General features: G+C 40.9%; 4 protein-coding genes and 1 non-coding gene across 9 annotated transcripts in view; 1 reads left to right on the top strand and 4 right to left on the bottom strand.

Moving 5' to 3' along the window:
• Positions 1 to 3,133, bottom strand: part of utrn (utrophin) — a 172,271-nt gene extending 169,138 nt beyond the window's left edge. The window contains exons 1-2 of one of the 3 annotated variants that reach the window (XM_085771343.1): positions 2,639 to 3,133; positions 1,021 to 1,164 (exon numbers count right to left, since the gene is read on the bottom strand). In XM_085771343.1, the coding sequence (XP_085627469.1) occupies positions 1,021 to 1,093 (73 nt within the window). In that variant the 5' untranslated portion in view covers positions 1,094 to 1,164; positions 2,639 to 3,133. The remainder of the gene's footprint in view (positions 1 to 1,020; positions 1,165 to 2,638) is intronic. The other 2 variants (XM_085771341.1, XM_085771344.1) reach the window with 2 other exon arrangements.
• A 2,403-nt stretch (positions 3,134 to 5,536) lies between these two features.
• Positions 5,537 to 5,619, bottom strand: trnal-uaa (transfer RNA leucine (anticodon UAA)). The gene has a single exon. It is a non-coding gene; the product is annotated as a tRNA-Leu (tRNA).
• Positions 5,620 to 7,150: 1,531 nt separating this feature from the next.
• LOC146961716 (syntaxin-11-like) lies at positions 7,151 to 9,323 on the bottom strand. 2 transcript variants are annotated; one of them, XM_085771229.1, is made up of 2 exons: positions 9,187 to 9,323; positions 7,151 to 8,412 (listed from the first exon to the last, which is right to left on the bottom strand). In XM_085771229.1, exon 2 carries the CDS (start codon positions 8,405 to 8,407, stop codon positions 7,523 to 7,525), a length of 885 nt encoding a protein of 294 aa, XP_085627355.1. In that variant the 5' UTR covers positions 8,408 to 8,412; positions 9,187 to 9,323; the 3' UTR covers positions 7,151 to 7,522. The 2 variants fall into 2 exon arrangements, with proteins under 2 accessions (XP_085627355.1, XP_085627356.1); XM_085771230.1 differs by lacking the exon at positions 9,187 to 9,323 and adding an exon at positions 8,618 to 8,668.
• Positions 9,324 to 10,031: 708 nt separating this feature from the next.
• On the bottom strand, positions 10,032 to 12,812 carry LOC146961715 (syntaxin-11-like). The gene is made up of 2 exons (XM_085770653.1): positions 12,604 to 12,812; positions 10,032 to 11,597 (listed from the first exon to the last, which is right to left on the bottom strand). The coding sequence occupies exon 2, from the start codon at positions 11,587 to 11,589 to the stop codon at positions 10,693 to 10,695; it is 897 nt and encodes a 298-aa protein (XP_085626779.1). The 5' UTR covers positions 11,590 to 11,597; positions 12,604 to 12,812; the 3' UTR covers positions 10,032 to 10,692.
• Positions 12,556 to 20,539, top strand: part of mthfd1l (methylenetetrahydrofolate dehydrogenase (NADP+ dependent) 1 like) — a 37,306-nt gene continuing 29,322 nt past the window's right edge. Inside the window, exons 1-8 of one of the 2 annotated variants that reach the window (XM_085770651.1) lie at positions 12,556 to 12,686; positions 16,263 to 16,347; positions 16,464 to 16,514; positions 16,619 to 16,672; positions 17,294 to 17,418; positions 18,060 to 18,160; positions 19,557 to 19,693; positions 20,183 to 20,294. In XM_085770651.1, coding sequence (XP_085626777.1) covers positions 12,577 to 12,686; positions 16,263 to 16,347; positions 16,464 to 16,514; positions 16,619 to 16,672; positions 17,294 to 17,418; positions 18,060 to 18,160; positions 19,557 to 19,693; positions 20,183 to 20,294 — 775 coding nt within the window. In that variant the 5' untranslated portion in view covers positions 12,556 to 12,576. Of the gene's footprint in view, positions 12,687 to 15,265; positions 15,565 to 16,262; positions 16,348 to 16,463; positions 16,515 to 16,618; positions 16,673 to 17,293; positions 17,419 to 18,059; positions 18,161 to 19,556; positions 19,694 to 20,182; positions 20,295 to 20,539 lie in introns of those variants that run through there. The other variant, XM_085770652.1, reaches the window with a different exon arrangement.

The raw sequence follows: 20,539 nt of genomic DNA, 5'->3' as shown, positions 1-20,539 counted from the left end.
CATCGGTTGCTACTGTATGTGCTGTAAACAGTCCCATATGTGCCGGGCAGAGATTTGTCGACGACACTCAGTTCAATTCAGCAATTAACTATTAAAAATCAGCATTATCATCATTATCACATTATCTACCAAACTCACTTTTCAAATTCACCCAGGTTTGCAAACATGGTGTTGTTTACTGATGTATTCCGCCTGATATAAAAGTATTTGTTTTGATTAATAAAAAAAAAAATGTGAGAGGCAGAATTCGTCAAAGAGGCTGGAACTTCAATCAATTCACAAAATCTATTGACAACATTTCAGTGCACAGAGCTTCAGGTTGTTTTACTGAATACCAAGTGTAAAACACACCTTTGTATGCTATCAGATTGAAGTCCTGAGAGTTAAGAAGGTCAGTGGTTGAAAGTATAAAACAAACTATTTTTGGATGGCTCTGGGCAGAGGATGGACACAGAATAACAAGTACAGATTCTACGCAGTGTCCTGACCTTCAGTGTGTAAGGTCTGCTCATCTACAACTGTCCTCCTGCTAGATAGAACAACAACTTGTTTGTGTGTCTGTCTCTATCTCTCCGTCCACAAAGGATTAACCTATGGAATGATGTGATCCGCAGAGAAAGGGATCACAGGGTGCGGCCGTCTAAACCCGTCCCTTGCATTCTTGTCTTCCCTTTCTCTCCGCTGCCATTGGTCGCCGCCGTCCCTGTTACTTTCTCTTCCTCAGAGCGAACGTGTTACAGTCAAGTCAACCCACCTCCTGTTCTCCCTGTGCCTTTGTCGCTTGCTCTTGCCTCTGTCCCTTTTTTCCCCCCCACTTGCCTCCATGGGAACTGAGGTTAACTATGCACAACAGGATTTCTGGCTGTGTCAGTGTTTCCTTTCACCGACTGCTCTCGTGCACGTACAGCAGCATACAGTTCTCTCTCTCTGAGACAAGCTTGGTTAAAGATCCCAGGAAATGTGACGACACCTACGCACACAGACGTACGCACTTGAACAAAGTTCGCAAAAAAGACATACCAGATCTCCATTTGATGATGTCATTGAACTCTTCGTTGACTCCTCCCTCTGCAGTGTCTCCGTGTGATGCCATGGTTCCCAATTAATCCAATGCTAGTGTCGATTGTGTGATAGAGCGTCAGACCTCTTGAGACAAAGATGAACCTGTGAGTAAGAATAGAAAACTTAAAGTCAAAATCACAGTTCCATACTTGCTGAGTACTTATAAGGATAAAACACATTGCTTCTTCTACTGGCGCCTTTCTGCTTGAAAGTATGACCTTATGCTGTGGAAACTAATCTCATAGAGAGGCCTGGAAAGTGGAGGTGTCACATGCATTGGAGCTACACACACACACACACACACACAAACCATTCAAACATGGTCACACACACACAGGAAGACCTGGCACTTGATGAGGAACAACATAGGTCATTAAAACACTAACAGCTGCTTGAGACTTCACACACCTCAATGTCCACTCAGAGGTGATGGGGGAACTGCTTCACACCATGACAACCTTAGCACTGATTTATGTGTAAAACGACTCCTGTCATAGTAATTGAAGCTGACAGTTATTGCTAAAGACTTTTGTAAGGCTCAGGAACAGAGTGGTCAATTATCTCAAGAGCCTGAAACACCCACAAAGCAAGGAAATAGAAAGTCTGTTGTTTTTTTTCTTACAAAAGTTTCTTTTATCTAAGACCCTGGACACTTCTCTGATTGATTTCTTTTGAATGGGTGCAAGTTAAGAGAGTTTCCTTTAAGGAATGAATGAACGAACAATTAGATTTCAGTACAAATGGTACTGTTGTTCCTATACACGATGCTGTCAGTTAGCTCTCAAATGAAACAAAATCTCCAAATGATCATTTTGACCAAAGCAGTAGATTATAGTTGTTATGGATTATAATTGCTGCAGTTTTTGAAACATGCATTTTACTGTAGCCTCAATGCATGTGCTTGTGGCCAGTTTCAATTCAGACCCAATCACCCTCACTTCCCAAAAATAGCTCGCTTTGACCATGAAAGGAGTTTATGTGTAGTTTTTATCAAGCAGTGTTCTTGAGGGATGATGCAAGACCCAAAAATAACAACTGTAAACTAAGGGAAGAGGCAGTCCGATCCATCATGCTGGTGTCTTTACAATTTCGGTTCCTCTCACTGTGAAAGGACTGGTTTTGACAACCAAGGCAAAACAACTGGAGAGACACAGTCACTTTAATCTAGACTCTAAAGCTGTACATTTTACACAGGCACACAGTGTTGTAGCCTACAAAACAATACCTGGGTGTCAGTGCCTTGGCTTGAGCTCAGTGAATTTAAAACACTTCTACATTGTATTAATCTCTGTCTGGGTTACCGCCTTCCTGAGAGACAGAAAGAACACACACTGATCCTGCAACAAAGCATTTAAAGGGACATTAAAACAGTAAATCTAAAGTGGCCTTGTTATAGTTATTGTTTTATTACTTGGCTATGACTGCAGTATGTAGAGTTTAACTGAAGAGCTACGTGCAGCACAGACATTTATAGTTTATTTATGTAGTTTATTTCTAAGTTGCTTTTTTGTTTGTTTCCTGAAAAGCTTAATTTTGGACCCAAAATCCGACTATCAGATACTCAACACTCACTCACAGGTCTAAAGCCTTTCATGGATCCAAGTCCCACACTGACTCACCTCTGCTGTCACCAAGGAGTCAGGAGACGTGCTCACTCACAACAAGTCCAAAACGTGTGGAGTATGGACACACAGATACGGCCAAGTGTGTTTGGAAAAGTTGAAAAACTTTAAAAAGTACATCAATTCGCTTAATTTAAGGCATTTTCCTACGAAATACAAAGGCATTCGTTTTAACTAACGCGCTGCTGACTAAAGACAACCGTCCTCAAGCGCATCCAGTATCCACAATGTGCTATTAAGAAAAAAAAAAAGGGAAAAAAGCTTTGAGACGCCTTTTTTTTGCCACGAAAAGCACAAAGCACAAGTACCGTAGTGTTGGGGAGCTGACAGCAGGCTGCCTCCTGGAAACGGAGAGATGGTTATTACATTTCACGCGTCAACACCGCGGTCCCGTGGACTCAGGTCCCACAACTTTGTTCCTGTTGCTTACTTGACTCTTTCTCTCCACTGCTTGGTCGGTCAAGCGTCGCGGTGTTAGCCACACATGGCGGAAACGCTTCAACGTGCCTTTCAAAGTAAAAGCCACTAGGAAGTTGAAGCCCCTGGCAAAATCAGCCGCTTTTCTGATAGGTAGTGTAATTTTTCAATATGTTAACATGTTCTGTGATGTAATACTCGGATCACATTTAGTCTTATTTCTTATTGTTGTTGCCTATTTATTTACTAAACCGTCACACAGTCAGGTTTATTTTGTAGGTTTTTTACCGGAAGCACAGCACTCACTCAGGGTGACTTGACAGTGGACTTGAGCTTTTCCCTCTGGCTGTAAAAGTTTTCCTGACGCGGAGATGGAAACATGGCGCGGTGGGCGTCACGTGACGTAACACCAGCGAAACCAGTGATTCCCACTGGGATACAAAAAGCTTTAAAAAAAAAAAAAAAAAACTGTGTGGAACAATAACTGCTGTTTATAAGGACAAGCGATTTATTTTTGAAACTTTTCCTCATAAACGCACTATAATTTGATTGTTTGCACCAAACCATGCGTTTTATTGTCATATTTTTTGTAAAGTTTTATTCACCAGAATGATAAATACAATTGACTATAAACAAGCAGCAAAGCCACAGTGTTTCAACAAAAAAAAAAAAAAATGAAACTCTTAGTAAAGGTACTGCAAACTGTGGTTAAAGCATCAAAACGGTGCACATTCAATTGCATGTAGGTAAGAGACACAGAACCTGTCCGTAACTTTAGTAGGCTTATATAGACCTATATTATTGGATTGTTAATACTCATGCATGAACATGTAAGCTGCATTTACGGTAAACGCTGTGGCTGGTCCAGGTCAGTGGCCCAGTTTGACCTACTTCATACTGTTGGTAAAACAGATTAGCCACTTTCTGCAGTGTATTTTCCATTTAAATGTGGTCTAATGTAATGTATATGTATGGTACATTTAAACAAATGTGGCATAATGAGTTACTTTTCAACACTATTTAACAGAAAGTCTTGGAAATTATTGGGCAAACAAAAGATGATTTGGTTTAATCTAAAATCTTCACGTTTCTTACACCATGGCAAACTAGTCCTAGATAACATCAGTGACACAGATTTCATACAATACAGAACGTATAAATCCACTCTATGTAATTTCAGTTCTTTTAAAATGAATGAACTTTATTTATGTATCACATCTCAGTCACATACAGAATGTAAAAACCCCTAAATAGCAGACAACTGGAAATGCAAATACAAATATGTTTAAAGGTAGGGAAAATAGAATTACAACATATTTAAAAAAGATAACTACAACATAAAATACAATAATTACATTTTCCATAAACCCCTTCAATTGAATCAGATTTCCTTTATTATATTGTGTTGTGCGTTTCCCTGAAAAGCAACAACTTTTCCAGTACATAAGGGGACTGAATAATAGATTAAGGCACCTTGGAAAGAGTCTCTGTGGCTTTGGAGATGCAGAGATGTTGATCCTCCATTGTAAGCCTTCATCCTTTTCCCTCCCTCCTCTCAGTTGTCAGGCTCCTTTGTGGATACTTCCACACACAGTTCAAACAAGGAGCTCAGTTTCACAAATTAGTGCTCTCTTAGGCTTCGAACACCGATCAAGTGACACTATATTTGTTTGGGGGTTGTAATAGAGGGAGTAACAAGACAAGTGGGAACTTAAACCTGAAATTCACAGACATACAAAAGGTAAAACAAGACATTTTGTGACAAAACTACTTAATATGTGGCATACAAACATTGCAGGACCTTTATGAAATTTCAACAGTCTTGAAAAGATAACTTTTCTACCCAACAACCTTTTTATCTATGAGGCTAAGGTTCTGAAAACTACTTCAGAAGAGCAGTTGCAGCTATTTTCTGAGAAGCTTTTCCAGTGGCAGACTCAGATGACTGGGTATCTATGAGTCCAAGGCATCGCCCTTGCAGAGAAATTATAGGGATGAGAGTGTGTGGGCCTCCAGTGAGCCAGTGCTGGACTCCAGCCCAGAGAGTGCAAAGAGGGCTTGCAGTGCCCTCTCCTGTCCCATATATGCAAGTACTCCTAAAACATTAACCACATTTATTTAGTAAAACATATAACAGTTACATAAAAGAACAGTTTACAGTGTTGTAAAGTGTCCAACGCAATAGAGGGGAAAATACCTCGTATCACAACAGACAGTTTGACAATGTTATGTCGATTTATGCATAGCCTATATTGTGTGTATTTTTGCTGTTGCCATACACGTGGCGGTTCACGGGAGTCTGCAGCATACATTACAGATTACATTCACCTCACAAATCGTAGCTTTGTGTTGCTGTGTTATCATGCCGTTGCGACAAAGATGTTTCTTGTGTTTACCTGCGGCTCTTGCATGAAGGTGACAGCATCAAAACAGTTTACCAGGAGTGGGGTTCGAACCCACGCGGACATATGTCCATTGGATCTTAAGTCCAACGCCTTAACCACTCGGCCATCCTGGTACATACACCATTTCCTACCGTTCTTTCCCTTCAAAAAAATAATCATTCATCTAGGTTATGTGAAAAATATTTTATCTTAAATACCAAATAACAACTGCGCTGACCCATAATGTTCTTCATCGTGGTTCCGTGTCCCCATGGCAACTACGGCAACTATGACGCTAGTGGAATGCTAGCTGCTAACTTGGTAAGTAGCACCGAAGCACACTTGCTAATGGTGCAGCGTTTCAACAAACTACCGGACTATATATATATATATAAAGGCTGTGGTAAAACAAACCACAAACGAGTTTATTGGCTTGCGAGAACCCTTCCTATATCTATAGTTAAAATGCCAACAGATAAACAGCTGACCTAGATAACTAACTAGAACCAGCAGCTAATAACATTAGCGTGTAGTTAGCATATTATGCTAAGTGATGCAGCACAAGTTTCAGCAGATTAGAGACTCTGCACGATTCAGCCACACATGACGGTGAGTGCGGCTATCACTAACGTTACGTTACACCATACACGATGGCGAAGCAATAGTTTCGGATTGGTTTGTTTTTAGAACCAGCATAGTCATTAACGGAGTCAGAAGCGATCAAGTAAAGTCCGCAAAAACTTTGACAACCTGAAATGACCCTATCGCTGCTTCGAGATGTTTCAGCGCCTGTCGAAGTGAGTCTGTTATGCAAGACAGACGCAGTCAAGTCATCATTCATTCATTTTAATACATATGTATTACATAAATTCCATGCTACGAGTGCAGTTTCACATTAAAACAGAAACGGCGTAATAGACTACATAAACTACTGGATCTGTGCGCTCCGAACCTACCTCAACAGCTGTTGATCCAATTTCACTTTCTGTTGGATCACAGTACAATCTGGCATGCCATCTCAGTGCTGACTCCACAACTGTCTTACTTTACAGTGTACATCAGCTAATATCAGTGGATCAGATGGCATTCCCCGGTGGTAATGCTTAACAGCATGTGTGGCTCTTAAGAATCTGGACGATCCAGTTGATTTGAATTTCCCCCTTTCTCCAACTGGCCATGAGGTGTCAGTGTCTATTTTTAGCACCCAAAGAAAAACTTCATATTGCTATTCTTTGAGATCCCTAGCCTATATCCTGCTCAGCCCACAACAGTGTCTCTAACCATCTGAGCATAAAACCTAACTGGTTAGTCTTAAAACCAGCATGACACACCTGTTACCATCTTTAGCAGTATCATCTTTCACATTCTTACTTCTGTCTGCCTCAGATTCCTTCCTCTTACTGTACAATAGTCCAGGAGAAGTTTTCCGCTTAAGTGTGCCCGTAGGTCACCGCACCATGACATTTCTTTAGAACTTTGATTTATTTTTTGCTGCATTTCTGCGTAGTTGCCACAAATGCATCTCATTTTGCACCACTAACTGTATTTTGTCAACTCTCCTTACATTCTTGCTGCTTGTTACTCTCATGACTCCAATTCTTCTGAAACCCTTTCCCGCATGACCCATCCAACTAAACTGGCATTTTGCCAATGACAACAACATGGTTTTCATTTGTCAAAACAGAATTTATTTTCCATACTACTTAAAATGTTAATTATTTCACCATAAATTAAAGTTACTTCCTCTCAAAATGTAGGCCTCTCTCTGGCACCCACAATCACAAAGGATTCATTTTATTGAGTTATTTTACTATAAATTAAACTTCAGACAGCTAGTAACATCAAACCTTACATCAGGTAAAGTGATACAGTTTGCTTCTCTTTTTGCAAAGGGAAAAACTGAGTGTCCTTGTAAAGGTTAGATTTACCATGAATAATACACATTGCATAACACTTCTTGCCAGTTGTTTTTACACAGGTTAATATTTGAAATGATTTCTATTTGAAATCATCCGTATAAAATGTCCACATTCATGTCTAAAATAATTGGTTGTGTCTCCAACAGGGCAGACAGGGACAACACTGAGTAAAAGGATTTTTCCTCTTGTACTGAAGTGCCCTCTTCATGTCAACATTAATCTTTTCAACATATTCTTCAGTTCTGATCACATTGTTCTCTATGTTATTGAGCATGCATCCCTGCTCTTCTACCAGCATGGCCATATTCAGGAACAGTTCATGGACGTCCTTCATCCTGGCCTCCAGCTCCACCAGTTCCTTGTGTCTGCCTTTCATCTCACACATTGCCCAGCGGTGTGAGCGTGCGCCTTGTGTCTGCAAACTCTGGGACAGCTCGTTCCATCCCTCACCTTTTTTGTCCACCAGATCATCCAGCTGTTCATCATTGATATCAGACCCCATAATGGATGCCTGCCTCTGGATCCTCCCCCGACATGTACTCCTCTGCTTCTCTTCAGCCTCATTGTAGTCTCTCATGACAGCATGGAAGGCACGGGTGAGTGTGTCGTACTGAGTTCTGGCAATGCGGCCAACAGCTGAGTTTGGACCTTCTTGCTCTTCCAGCTGCTTGCTGTCCTTACCTAGAGTTTGCAGGCGGACGTGAAGAGCCTCTCCACGTTGCTGGATCGCCCTGGCTATGCAGTCAGAGTCCTTTTTGAGAAGGGTGAGGCGCCGCACAGAGGTCCCAAAGCGTTCATTGTGTATACTCAGACGCTCAACCTCTAAGCGGAGCAAAGAGATTTCCTTGCGTATGATATGGGCCTCCTTCAGGATGTCTTCAATAGCTGAGGAGTTCTCAAACACCACTGCCTGTTGAGACTGAATGATGTTTTCTTCGTCTTCCTCATCACAGCTGTCCTGCTCCTCACTAATGGTCTGAAGCCTTTCCAGCAAGTCCCGCATTCTGCCTGAGAGACCAAGTGAAAACCAAATGTTTGTTATTGGGCTCATTTTTACTCTAACTTTTGATTTCATGCATTATCTTCATAAGCATTTAACTTTAAGATACAGAACTTCCCACAACATGGAAATTGATATGGTAACAATTTATACTGGCTGACTATGTACAAGTAACTATATAACTGTAGCACAACCACAACCCACAATATTTACTTGTAGTGGGTTTTATGTCTATGGTGAAAAACAATGACAGCTCTGAGCTCTCACACCTGAGTGGAAGGTAGTCATTAAAACCAGGAACAAGGAAGACACAAACTTAGACAAAAGAAACAGGATAATGCCAGAAGACATGTGTGATATATGTTTGTATGAATTGTCACGGGATATTAATTTTGTCAGTCTCACGGTGAATGAGAAGTTCAATATTGTAGTGTGGTTTGCCTATATTATTGACATTTACCCTCTTACACAGTCTCATACAATCTTTACAGAGAATAGCTATTTCCTCATTCCTCATGCCTCACACTGGTAAAAAAAAAAAAAAAGATCAGCAAACCCTTTTAAAGGTGTCTCAAAACATGACAAAACAATTCAACCTTTTCTTAACTTTGTCATGATTGCCATTGAATCAATACTAACCTTGCATTCTGTCTAATCAGTGGTAGCATCAACCAAACCCTATCAATTATCCACTTGTCACCAGCTGTCTCCGCAGCAACAAAATCAAATGCCACTCATGGACCTAAAATGGACCCCAGGCCTGAAATTAAAAATGATCTCACCTGTTGAGACCGGCTCCCACAGTTTCAGAACTCAATCCTTCAGTGTTTCCTTCTCTCATTTATTTGGTCCAAGGTGTTTGAGGAAAGCATCTTTTTATTCTGACAAAAGAAGCTGGCTGTTTGCGTGAGTGTGACTGCCGCCTCCTACTCCCAGGTGACAGATAGGCCCTCCCATTGTGACATTGAGGACTTCCTTGAAGAGAGATGCATTTTTTCTTTTTCTTTCTTCCTCCAGATTCTTTTCACTAAAGGAAACAGGGGTCAGTACAAGTACAACGGCATTCCTTTCAAATTATGCGACCAGGTCAGTTCATGAAAAATGAAATGGAATGGAAATGGAATGGAAATCTAACAAATTAAACTTTTTGACAGTCCACCATTGGATCAATGGGGATGGGTTGTTTTTTTTTTACCATATTCAACATTTTTAGCTGTAAACCTGGTGTGACTGTGTATCAGAGTGAGAATTTAAAATTTAAGTATACAATTAGAGTGAAACTCGTTAAAGGGGACATATTATGGAAAGGCTCCCTAGGCTGAAATCCACATGGTTTTACTAGCTGCACCCTCAGTTGTCTTCCAGTGATGTAACTAGGATTCAAATTTGCATAATCCCACCCCTACCTGGGACCAGTAGAATGGTGGGGTGGGGCAAGCAGTGGCTCATTTGCATTTAAAGGGACAGGCGTTGAAACTAGCCGTTCTGAACAGGGCTGTTTTGAGAGTATCAAAAGAGCTGTGATGTTTGATCCTTGGAGTATTTTGAACAAAGCATGTCACAGATATGTCTTTAAGACACCTGAGAACTATTTTAATTTGTGGAAAGGGGGCATAATATGTCTCCTTTAAGTCTTTATTTTCATGTATTGATGTAGATTTCAACAAGGACAAACACGCTCATGCTGTATTTTAATACAGTTGTTTATGTTGTATACAAGACACCACAAAAATAGACAAAACAAGACATACGGTGATAAAAAGGCAGTGAAGAGTCAGATTATATACATAACAGAACATTGACAGAATGCGCAACATCAAGACTGATAATATATCTCAGACAAAATGCTGTTAGTCACCAGTATCCTCAGAAAAGATGATAAATATGAGAAAATAATGGACAAAATGGCTATTTTCTATCAACTCATGAATTTCATAATTTATATATACAGTAATGCTGAAAATATTTTCATTTGCATCACTCAGTCATGGGGGAGTATCTTCTGATTTGAGATACCTGCCTCAAATCTTTCATAAATATACTACAAAGGGAGTACCTAAATATAATTTTAAAATATTTTATCTGAGTGCGTTTGTCTCTCAATCTAGGTAGACGTCATTGATTTAACTTTTTTTACCCCCCATTCTCTATTTTACTTCCTGGAAAAATGGGCCGTGTTGCTAAATACTTGTGACAAACAGATGACGTATTTCCTTAAGATGTTCTGTCTTTTGTTTACCTGGACAGTAATTTCCCATCCCTCTCTCCATCTCTATACTGCACGATTATTAGTCGACACATGGGAAACAGCTGCAAAACATCTTTCTAAATGGGTTGTTACTGACATGACGTTTGGCCTTGCCGAGTTTGACAAGGGCAACTTGTAAGTGTTCATCAGTTTTCTGAACGTTAGTTTGGATGGCGTCCAGCATGGGACCCTGCCCCTCAACCAGCAAGGCAATGTCCAGGAAAATCTCATGGATGCCGTTGATACGCGCCTCCAGTTCCACCAGCTCCTGGTGACGTTTCTCAATCTGGGTCAGAGCTGATCGAGCCGTTTTACCTTCAGCCACCATGTTGTCATTAAAGACGTACCACTGGCCATTCTCTATCATGTCATCTAGCTGCTCTCCTGTCACCTCGCGGCCAACGATCTCCATCTGCCTTTGGATCTGGGATTTACAGTTCTCCCGATGGCCCATCTCAACCTCATTATAGTCAAACATAGCATCACGGAAGCCATTACTAAGACAGGCATACTGGGTTCTAGCAATACGTGTAATGGCAGAATTTGAACCATGAGCTTCCTCTAGCTTGTGGGCTGTACCGTCCATGTCCTTCAGACGTGTTAGAACATTCTCAGCCCGAGCCTTAATATCAGCACCTATGGCGTTGGAGTCCCTTTTAATAGTGCTCATGGTGGTGACACCCTGGAGCATGCGGGCGTTCTGCTCACGGAGCCGTTTCACCTCCAAACGGATGAGTTGGATTTCTCTGTGGATTTCTTGTGTCTGGGAAAAGACCTCCACCAGAGCAGGGCTGTTGTCAAACACGACTGCCTCATGGGGCAACTCCTCCTCCAGGTCCACATTACTGAAGGAGTCGGAGACGGTGGACTCTGCGTACTCCATCGGCTCCACATAGCTGCTGGACATTTCCTGCAGGTGGCTCAGTCTGTCCCTCATGGTTAGGGCTAGAGAACAAGCAAAAAAAATTTGGATTCAGATGTTGAGATGATTTCTGTCTGTTTATCTTTCTTCTAACACACGAAAGTAAAGATGGATAAATAAAAGGGAGCTGGAATTGACTTTTTGCTATGCAGAGATTAATGAAACAAAATCAAAGCCAGATCCAGACTGCTTTGACAAAACAAACATCTCCTCTGTCTATTTCAAGCTGCCTTGCCTGTTCAAAAGTATGTTCTTTCTTCCTTCAGATACATCCCACCCAGTACCAGTCAGTGGCCTAACAGGTTCCCCAAAGAATAGTCCAAGGTGTTGCTTCTCACCAAACTAGTTCTGTTAACTTTAGATCTGTCTGACGTCTTCACCCACACATCCAGTTTAACTCTTCATCTCTAACTGGGGCATCGGACAATACAAGTCAGACTTTGGATATCTATCTATATATCTATCCGTCTATCTATCTAAAACTTTTCTTATGTGCAATAATGACCCTAATGACATCATTAGAAGGCATTTGAAAGGCTATTTAGACCAAACACCAGGAACTCTTGTTTATTTTTGCTATTTTTGCTGGCCAATAACACAATCCATTAACAGATCCTTACTGTGTTAAAATCTACTTGATAAAATATTAGAATTTACCAATTCTGACACAGACACAAGTCAACATGTCAGAAATCACTGTTCAAGACTACTGCAACATTAACAACTTGGCAATATTTAAGCATTTTGTGGGTACCTTTCAGCTTGATGAGGTACATTCAGGACACACATGGTGAAGTTATTTTGAAAGAAATTACAAAGGAAGGTTCTGCTTTGTTTTTTAACAAGTTTAGCTCACTAGCCTATATATTTTGGTCATAGCCTTGTGTCTGTCTTCTCTACAGATTTGCCATCAACACATCAACATCATGAGCATTCCCAACAGTTCCTGTGGCTACCATCAACAGCTGGCTGAAGTTACGACAAGTCTACTCAAATTAATTCATGACGGCACGACTAATAGATCCTCACCTGTGTCGCTCAGATGTCCACAGGTATCAAACGCTGTCCTTGAATGTAAGGTGGCCGCGGGGCCGCAGCACCATCATACACAGGTGAGCACAAACTAGAGGCCCTAGATGCGTAACGCAGCTATCTTTGGAGCAACAGCCCGTGTTCAACTGTGGCTTTGTCAGGTTGATGCGTTGGGCCACGCCATGTAATGATGTGACTTCCGGAATGAGGCCCGGTCGGTTTGGCCCTGCAGTGACGCTGCGTCTCAATTGGACAAGACGGGGTGTGAACAGCTGGGGTGTGTGCGTGTCGAGTGAGTGCCAATTTAAACACACAGGACATGTCTTTCTTTTTTATACACGGGTAGAAAAAAATAAGTAGTTATTGCTTAGCTCAGGACACGTGTTGGAGACTTCTCTCTGTGAAGTTATCACGATGACGACTTTTAATTACCAATCACATCATCTTTGTCCCCTGGTCTAAAGTCGCTGCTGTGGACAGGTTTATCTGAGTGTTGAGACAGAAGGCGACCTGACTGTTCAGGAGCAGAGTGAGACAAGGCGGTGCCATCATGTGTAGTTTTCTTCTGCCACGCCCCCTCATATATCCCACATCCCACTGGTAACATAGATTTATAAAATAAATTGAAATAAATGACCTTTTAGCCAAATACAATGCAACAAGTAGCCTATTATTATTTGATATCTTAAAATGCAGGAACTGGACGCATTTGATTTGCACTTCAGTCTACATAGGTAGGCCTACACCTAACCAAAACTAACTGCATGTCTAGGCCTAATGCAATGGTTCTGTGATAAATCCTCCTTTGTGAGTCTATACCATTCAGACTTTGTTTTAATGTTTCAGAGAGGTGTTGATTTGATCATTTTGAGTATGTAGTTTGTGGTGCTGTTGAACTGTTTCGCATAATTGCATGCCTGTTTATTATACCCCCGTAAATTGGGTGGGCAAAAATAATAATAGAAACCCCAATGCAATGCAATACAGTTCAACAACACATTGAGTTATATTTCAGTCAAAATGAACAGCTGATGTGACGTAGCTACCTGGCTGCAGCATCAGGAGCTGGATGTCCTCTCCCATGGCCTCCTCCTCTAGTTGACCCAGTCTGTTTCCATGGGGAGCCACTTCACTGTGGCTTTGCTCTGTTTTACTGTTGCTTTGTATTTTTAAGCTGTCCTTTTTCAGCTTGAACAGGGCACAGCAGAGAGTGTGCAGTGTAATTGTGGAAAATGTAGTATTTTTTATTTTTTGGTAAGTGTCTTCATGCAACACTTGTTCAGATAATAATACAAAAAGACATACTTGTAATACACAGCACATACACACAAAAACACTTTAAGTATTTTATCTTTAAGTATTTACATATAGATGAATGAATCTTAGGCATTTATATAATCCTCTAAAGATACATTTTTCCATCGATTTATTATCACAACCCATTAAAATTCTCAAAACTGTTACTGCAATTGGTTGTGGCGCCTCCAGGAAAGTACCCCACCCTTTCAGTTGTCTCTCTTCCACTATTTACACAGTGAATACATCCTTTAACATCAGGGAAAGTCAAATCAAGTAAAATGTATCTATCACAGCATCAGGAGTGACTCAGTATGTGGTGGTTAGCACTGTGGCCTCACAGTGAGAATGCTCTAGTCTTGTGTGAAGTTTGCATCTCAAAGACACCTTAATAGGCTACATAAAATGGCAACTCTTAAGTGAGTGAGTCGGGTGGTTTAATTCTTTATCTTGGTCTTGTGCCGAATCTGCAATCTGTCCTGAGTCTTATTCAGCTGGAGTCGGCTCCAGCCTTCCATGACCATGTACAGATAATAGATGGATCCAAGCATCAGAAATCACATATTTGCCTCAAGGATCTTTGTAAACACTCTTTATCCTCAAAGGACCCCCTTCCAGAAGTTAATAATTCAGCCTAAATTATCTCTGTGGGGCCAGCCCCTAACCTTTTTGCATCATTTGTCACGTTAGGCTACATTATCAGACTAGAGGATCTGACGCTGGGCGAATATGTCAAGGTAGTAAAAAACATAGCCTTTTGTAAGGTCATAGTCCTAAATGAATGCAGGTCATACTGTGAACCCAGGTGTCCTGAACTGACCCTCTCTTTCTGTGTCAATGTATCACGTGACTGTGCATGTTGGTGCAGCTTCCATCCTTTGAGACTGATGCGTTCAAGTGCAACTCTGATTTACAAATTCAGTCCTTCAGGGGACTCTGTAATAGGCAACTAGAAGCGAGTATCTCCATGTCCCTACTTAATAATAAGGTATAGAGTAGACCCTGTGCAAAGGTGGTGGGTATTTTAAATTGTGGCCTTTAACCGAGAAGGAAACGTTAAGACAGCGTTTTTCTTGTGTAGGCTAATCGCTAAAATCAGTTAGTAGGTCTTATCTTGAGAACGTGACATGTACATTTTCTGACCCCCCAAAACATCACATGGATGTTTCATATGCCGCCTCTTTCTTCTCTGTAGCCTATTTATGGTGGTTGTTCATTTCACGAGCGCCAGCCCCTCTGAATGTTCACATTTCCGACTGTCCCTGAAGTCAACGCACCTCACCACCACCAGGACCCCGTCGCCTTCTTCCACACACAACTTTTCTTTTTGTTCCTCCCAGGGGGTTGACGTCCTCACCGGCTACGGCAACAACAGAAACAAACAGAGGACAGACTTGGAAGTAAAACAACAACAACAACCACCACCATGAAGTTGTCTATAATCCGCAGTGCTTGCAGCAATCTCCGGATGCAGCCAAGGAGCAGGGTCAGCGGCTTGTCCAGGAGATGCTTACCCGCCGCTGGTCCTGCAGCCGCCGGTAGCCGGTTGATTTTCCGGGCAGCGAGCGACGCCACCAACCGAGGAACCAGCCGAAAACTGGCCGACAACTTTGGGAAACAGTCCCGGAAGGAGGATGCCTTTGAATGCGACACTTCTCTGAGGCAAGACACACACAAAAAAGTGTTGAACATCACTAAAAAATCACGCATCACTCAGTTACCGTTGTCTCTACGTGTTGTTTTCCACATTTTTTTGTTATTTTATTGACATTTTTACATTGTTTAGTAGTATTTTAGGCTGAATTGACACAAAGCGATTGTCGGTTTTCTGCCGCGTTTTGGTTCTTGGCAAGCGGCCAGATCTGCACGTGTCCCCGGTAACATCAGAGGGTCTGCGGCCAGCTGATGTAACTTCACGTCGCTGTTGCCAGACATAGGATGTGTAAAAATATGGCTGAATATGTAGGGAACTGGGTTAAAACACTCTTGAATGAATGGGCGATTGTTAAACAGGGTCACACTCCACTGAGTTAGATGTTAATGTCATTTGTGTTGCATGTTGGCTGCTACAGTTGGATTTATTGTAGTTCATGTTTACATTGTGAACAATAGGTTAGTATGTTGACTCCACCTCATTTTGTCACGTGGACACAGGGATGGCCTATGGGTGGATGGCCACGTCCTAATTTAAGTTATTTTATTTACATGAGGCAATTGAGAGAGATTTGGGCTCAATTTACAATTATTTATTTCATGTTTCTCTGCCAGTTATTCCACAATTAAAGTGGTGACAATATTAAAATCCCCTTGTGTTTGCCCTTTTGACCTCATGTATCTGTTTGGCTTGACTTCTCTCACAGGGAAGTGGTTCAGAGCACCAAGGAGGCCATGGTGGCCCTGCAGAGACGAAGTCCATCAATCCAACCTTTGATGGCCATTATTCAGGTATGCAGATAAGGCCTCATGTTTTTTTTTTTGGACTGACTTTACCTTTTGACATAATTGGAGCATGTATGATCAGGTTTGTGTGTTTTTCTCATTGTGCCGATTTCATCTCAAAGTTAGGTGAAGACGACAACCTGTTGGAGATCAATAAGAAAATAGCAGGAAAGGTAACTTGCTCTCTCCTGCTGTGTTTTTGTTTGCTTATTTTTTTTCTGTGTTGTCAAACCATTCGAACACTTCAATGTCCGTATGTCCGCCCATATGTCCACAGATTGGGTTGAACGTCACTCAGATTTGTCTGGGTAAAGAATGCAGTGAGGATGAAGTAAGTTAAACTGAAACTCTTACTCATACAAACTCCTACTACCCTGTGATTGTTTAGCATGTCAGTGCATGATTTGCCGATTCCCTCTGGCAGTTTGTCAACCCCACATGTGATCAACGTGGTTGTGTGTGAACAATCAAGATAATCCAGAGTCTCACACGAGCTTTATTCCATTAAACAATTACTCAACTGTAAGTCAGTATTTCTCCACTGTTGCATGACTAATCCTCCATTTCCAAACTCATGTACTCCATAGATTCTTCATAGGTTATGTTTTTATAAAACGTTTTCCATCACATTATAACTGGACATAGGAATCACCATCTCAGCTGTAGGCTTCCTTTTCCAAGCTGGAAGCTGACTCTTGATGCTCACAGAAAGCGGAAACAGCTGGGAATAGCTCAGGAATTTCAGCTGACAGTGAAAGATTTACATTACGGTTCCCGACCTTTGGAGGACTCTCCTGCTCTACTGATCTACTGCTCTACTTTCACACACCTTTCCCCCCAAAAAATCACCTCTCTTTTTCATCCTTCTGGGATTTCCATCTTTATTCTTGCCCAGTCAGCAGAAAAGCTCTATACTGAATCTCTGTATCTGTTTTTATCTGTGTTCATGCAGATTGTAGAGGAGGTGTTGAAACTGAACGAGGATCCCAGGGTGCACGGTGTCTACCTCCACCTTCCTCCAGCGGCGCTCACGAGCCGGGTGCTTGACGCTCTGAAACCTGAGAAGGATATAGACGGGTAAAGGCCATATAAGGTCATAAAGAAACTATATGATAGCTAAGTTTCTCATTTTCACTTAGCAGTACATATATCACTTCCTCATGGGAACAAATGTTTCAGTGGATGATTTTATGTAGCTGCTGCTGGAGAGGTAAATAGCATCAGCAGTGTATGTTTCTGCAGAGATAAATGCATTTACTCTCGTGGTGCTTTAAATTTCTGCGCAAATCAAAAAGGGCTGCAGAGAATTAAGACAAAGTGAATGAGAAAATTACCGAGGCACCCCTCACAATCATCAGGAATTGAAGAGAACTGGTTCAGCTGAGGTCGATCTGTAAGGCACATTCATACAAATTAGTTTAAGTTCTGCTGTAGAAAAAAGCTGAAATGTACAGTATGGTGCTTGTAATTTACTGCAGAAAGCTAGTTTATGTTGGTTTATGTTTTAAAATAAAAATACATAATGTAACATGTTAAGTTGTAATGCTAATACATACATTATGCTGCTTATTCTTTTTTTATTCCAAGTTTTTAATGGTACACGACCCTGTTATCCATGACAGTTTACAAATATTGTTGATATACAGACCAATAATAGGTGACTAGCTTTCTGGCTTTGATATATTTACATATTTATGTCCATTTTTGTCTTGCAATAGGATGTCAGATTTGAATATAGGTCGTTTGGTACGAGGAGATTTGAGCAAAGGATTTGTGTCACCTGTAGCCAACGCTGTCCTGGATCTACTGGAAAAACATGGTGAGTCTCTTTTAAAGGAAATTGGTCCCATGTTTGGTTGTTTTTGAATTTTTATGGCAATACTGTAACTCCTTAAAATGGCATGACTCATAACAAAAAAAAGGACAAACTACACAAACACTTAGGGGACAAGATAAAGCAAAAACAACCAAGTGTCACAGTATTGCGATGGGCCCCCCGGTGCTTTGATTCTACAAGTCTCTAAACTCTTCATTTGGTGTCTTGATGATGGGGGTGGGGAGCACAGACACACTGGACCATGATCTGCCTTAGATGTTGAGATCTGGTGACTGTGTAGGCAGTATCATCTGATTCACATTATATTCATACTCATGAAACCACTCAGTGACTATGCATGGGGGCACTGTCATCCTGTTTCGCAATTTATTTTTTGCGTTTTCCATGTAATTTTTTATTTGTCTGTATGTAATGTCAGGTATTTACATCTGTGGTGACTCTTTAGAGCTATCAGAGCATGGGAACCACAGCTGTAGCTGGAAGAAATAATTAGTTAAAAAAGTTGTTGCAGCCCAGCAAAACCTACTAGTATTTTTTATTATCTACAGCTGTCTAAACCTAGTGATACATTGTCACCGTGTCCCAATCGCATCGAATGAATGGATTCTAACTTTCTAACCTGCTTCATGTCAATAGTTCAGGCTGCTGGTCGTGGTTTGATAGGCTACTTACTACTACTTACTTACTACTTAATAGTTATTGTTAAAGTTATTAACATCACAGTCTATATGAGCACATTTGCTGTAAACTTTAAAAGAGAGATCAGCAATATCTTTGACATAATTTATATTTAATTATATTCTTTTTCAGTGTGGACACCGTATATAGGTTACGTAGGTACACCTAATCAGAATTTGTGAGAAAGACTTGGGTCAGGTGTGTAAAAAAAAAAGAGAGTAAATAATGTAGAGAATCAAAAATGACATGGATTCAGTAAATACATGTTCAGTAGATGTCAATACATAAGCAATAATACATATCACACAAGAGACACCCTAGAAAATGGCTGCCTAACCCAGCTAACAACTGAACTAGGAATCAATTTGAGACGCATGCTGGGGTCAAGAGGGTAAGGGTCAAATGTCATAGTAGAGTAAGGGTCTATGGGTCACAGTTATTTTGAGTGTCCCTCATGCAAGTAGTGCAGATTCTTTAGTGCGCAGTCTTTCAACATACATGATAATGTCTTAAAATTATGACATAATAGGGTGTTCAATTATCAAATAAAGTCTGGCAATTTATTTTGAAGGCCTTATTGTCTTCCATGTCCAGAAGATGAGCATTTAACTACTAACCATAAACACATGAGCTTGACACAGATCACCTGATGCATTGAGTAAGTTTCAATTCCTAATGTTGAATTCAAACATTTCTGCAGATGCTCCTTTAGAGGGAAAATCAGTGCTGTTGGTCGGAGGAGACGGACCCCTCAGCTTGGCCATGCAGTGCCTGATTGAGAGACGTGGCATGGTGACTCTCAAGAGTAACTGGAACCCTAAAAGCCTGCAGAGACAGGTGTGTTTGCATGCATGTGTGATATTGTCATTTCATTTTCCATCACTTTTACATCCATAATAGTTTATAAGCATCATTCTCATCCTGCCTCCTGTTGGCCTGATAGGTGAAGGCTTGAGTTTGATTGTTTAGGGGTCTGCTATACTATTAATACCATTGTTTTTATATAATTAAAAAAGTATTATCTTATGTATTATTATTGTATTATTTAGTGACATCAGTTAAAGTATCTGCAGTTTTATTAGTTCACCACATGGGGTCAGTCTACGCAATGTCATAAAATATGACTAGCTGTAACAAAGTTGAGTCCAACAAGATATATTTTTCCTGAGATTTTTTTTGCGTCATGACAGATAATAATGTCTATCATACATAGCACACATCTATATGATTGAAACCGCAAGCTCTATCTAGATTTTTCTTTTTCTTTTTTTACCATTCTTGTATCAATCTTTTTAAAACTCTTCATATTTATTCCCCTTCTTCCAGGTGATGCAGGCTGATGCCGTGGTCCTGTTGGGGGGAGGGGATACGGATGTGCCACCCACCTGGTTTAGACCGGGGGCTGCTGTCATTCACTGTGACTTCACCCTGTCATCAGGTAATGTTGATTGTGTCGTGACAGTCCTAACAATCACTCTGTGTGGATCTGAGCTGTAGTCTAAAAGGAACACCATCATACCCTTGGCTGCTGTAAACCTCACAACTGCACATGAATTATTTCTTCAAACCTCTTTGCTACTTTCCTGTCAGGAAGCATTCATCCAGGTCTTTAATAGTAGGAGTAGATTTTACAGCAGTCTTTGCTGTTTACAGTGTAGCTAGCTGTATGATCATTTGGGTGTG

The sequence above is a fragment of the Trachurus japonicus genome, chromosome 24 (genome assembly GCF_045865225.1).
Source record: "Trachurus japonicus isolate A0001 chromosome 24, Traja_1.0".
NCBI classification, from domain to species: domain Eukaryota; kingdom Metazoa; phylum Chordata; class Actinopteri; order Carangiformes; family Carangidae; genus Trachurus; species Trachurus japonicus.
This window is presented reverse-complemented; position numbering and strand designations above follow the sequence as displayed.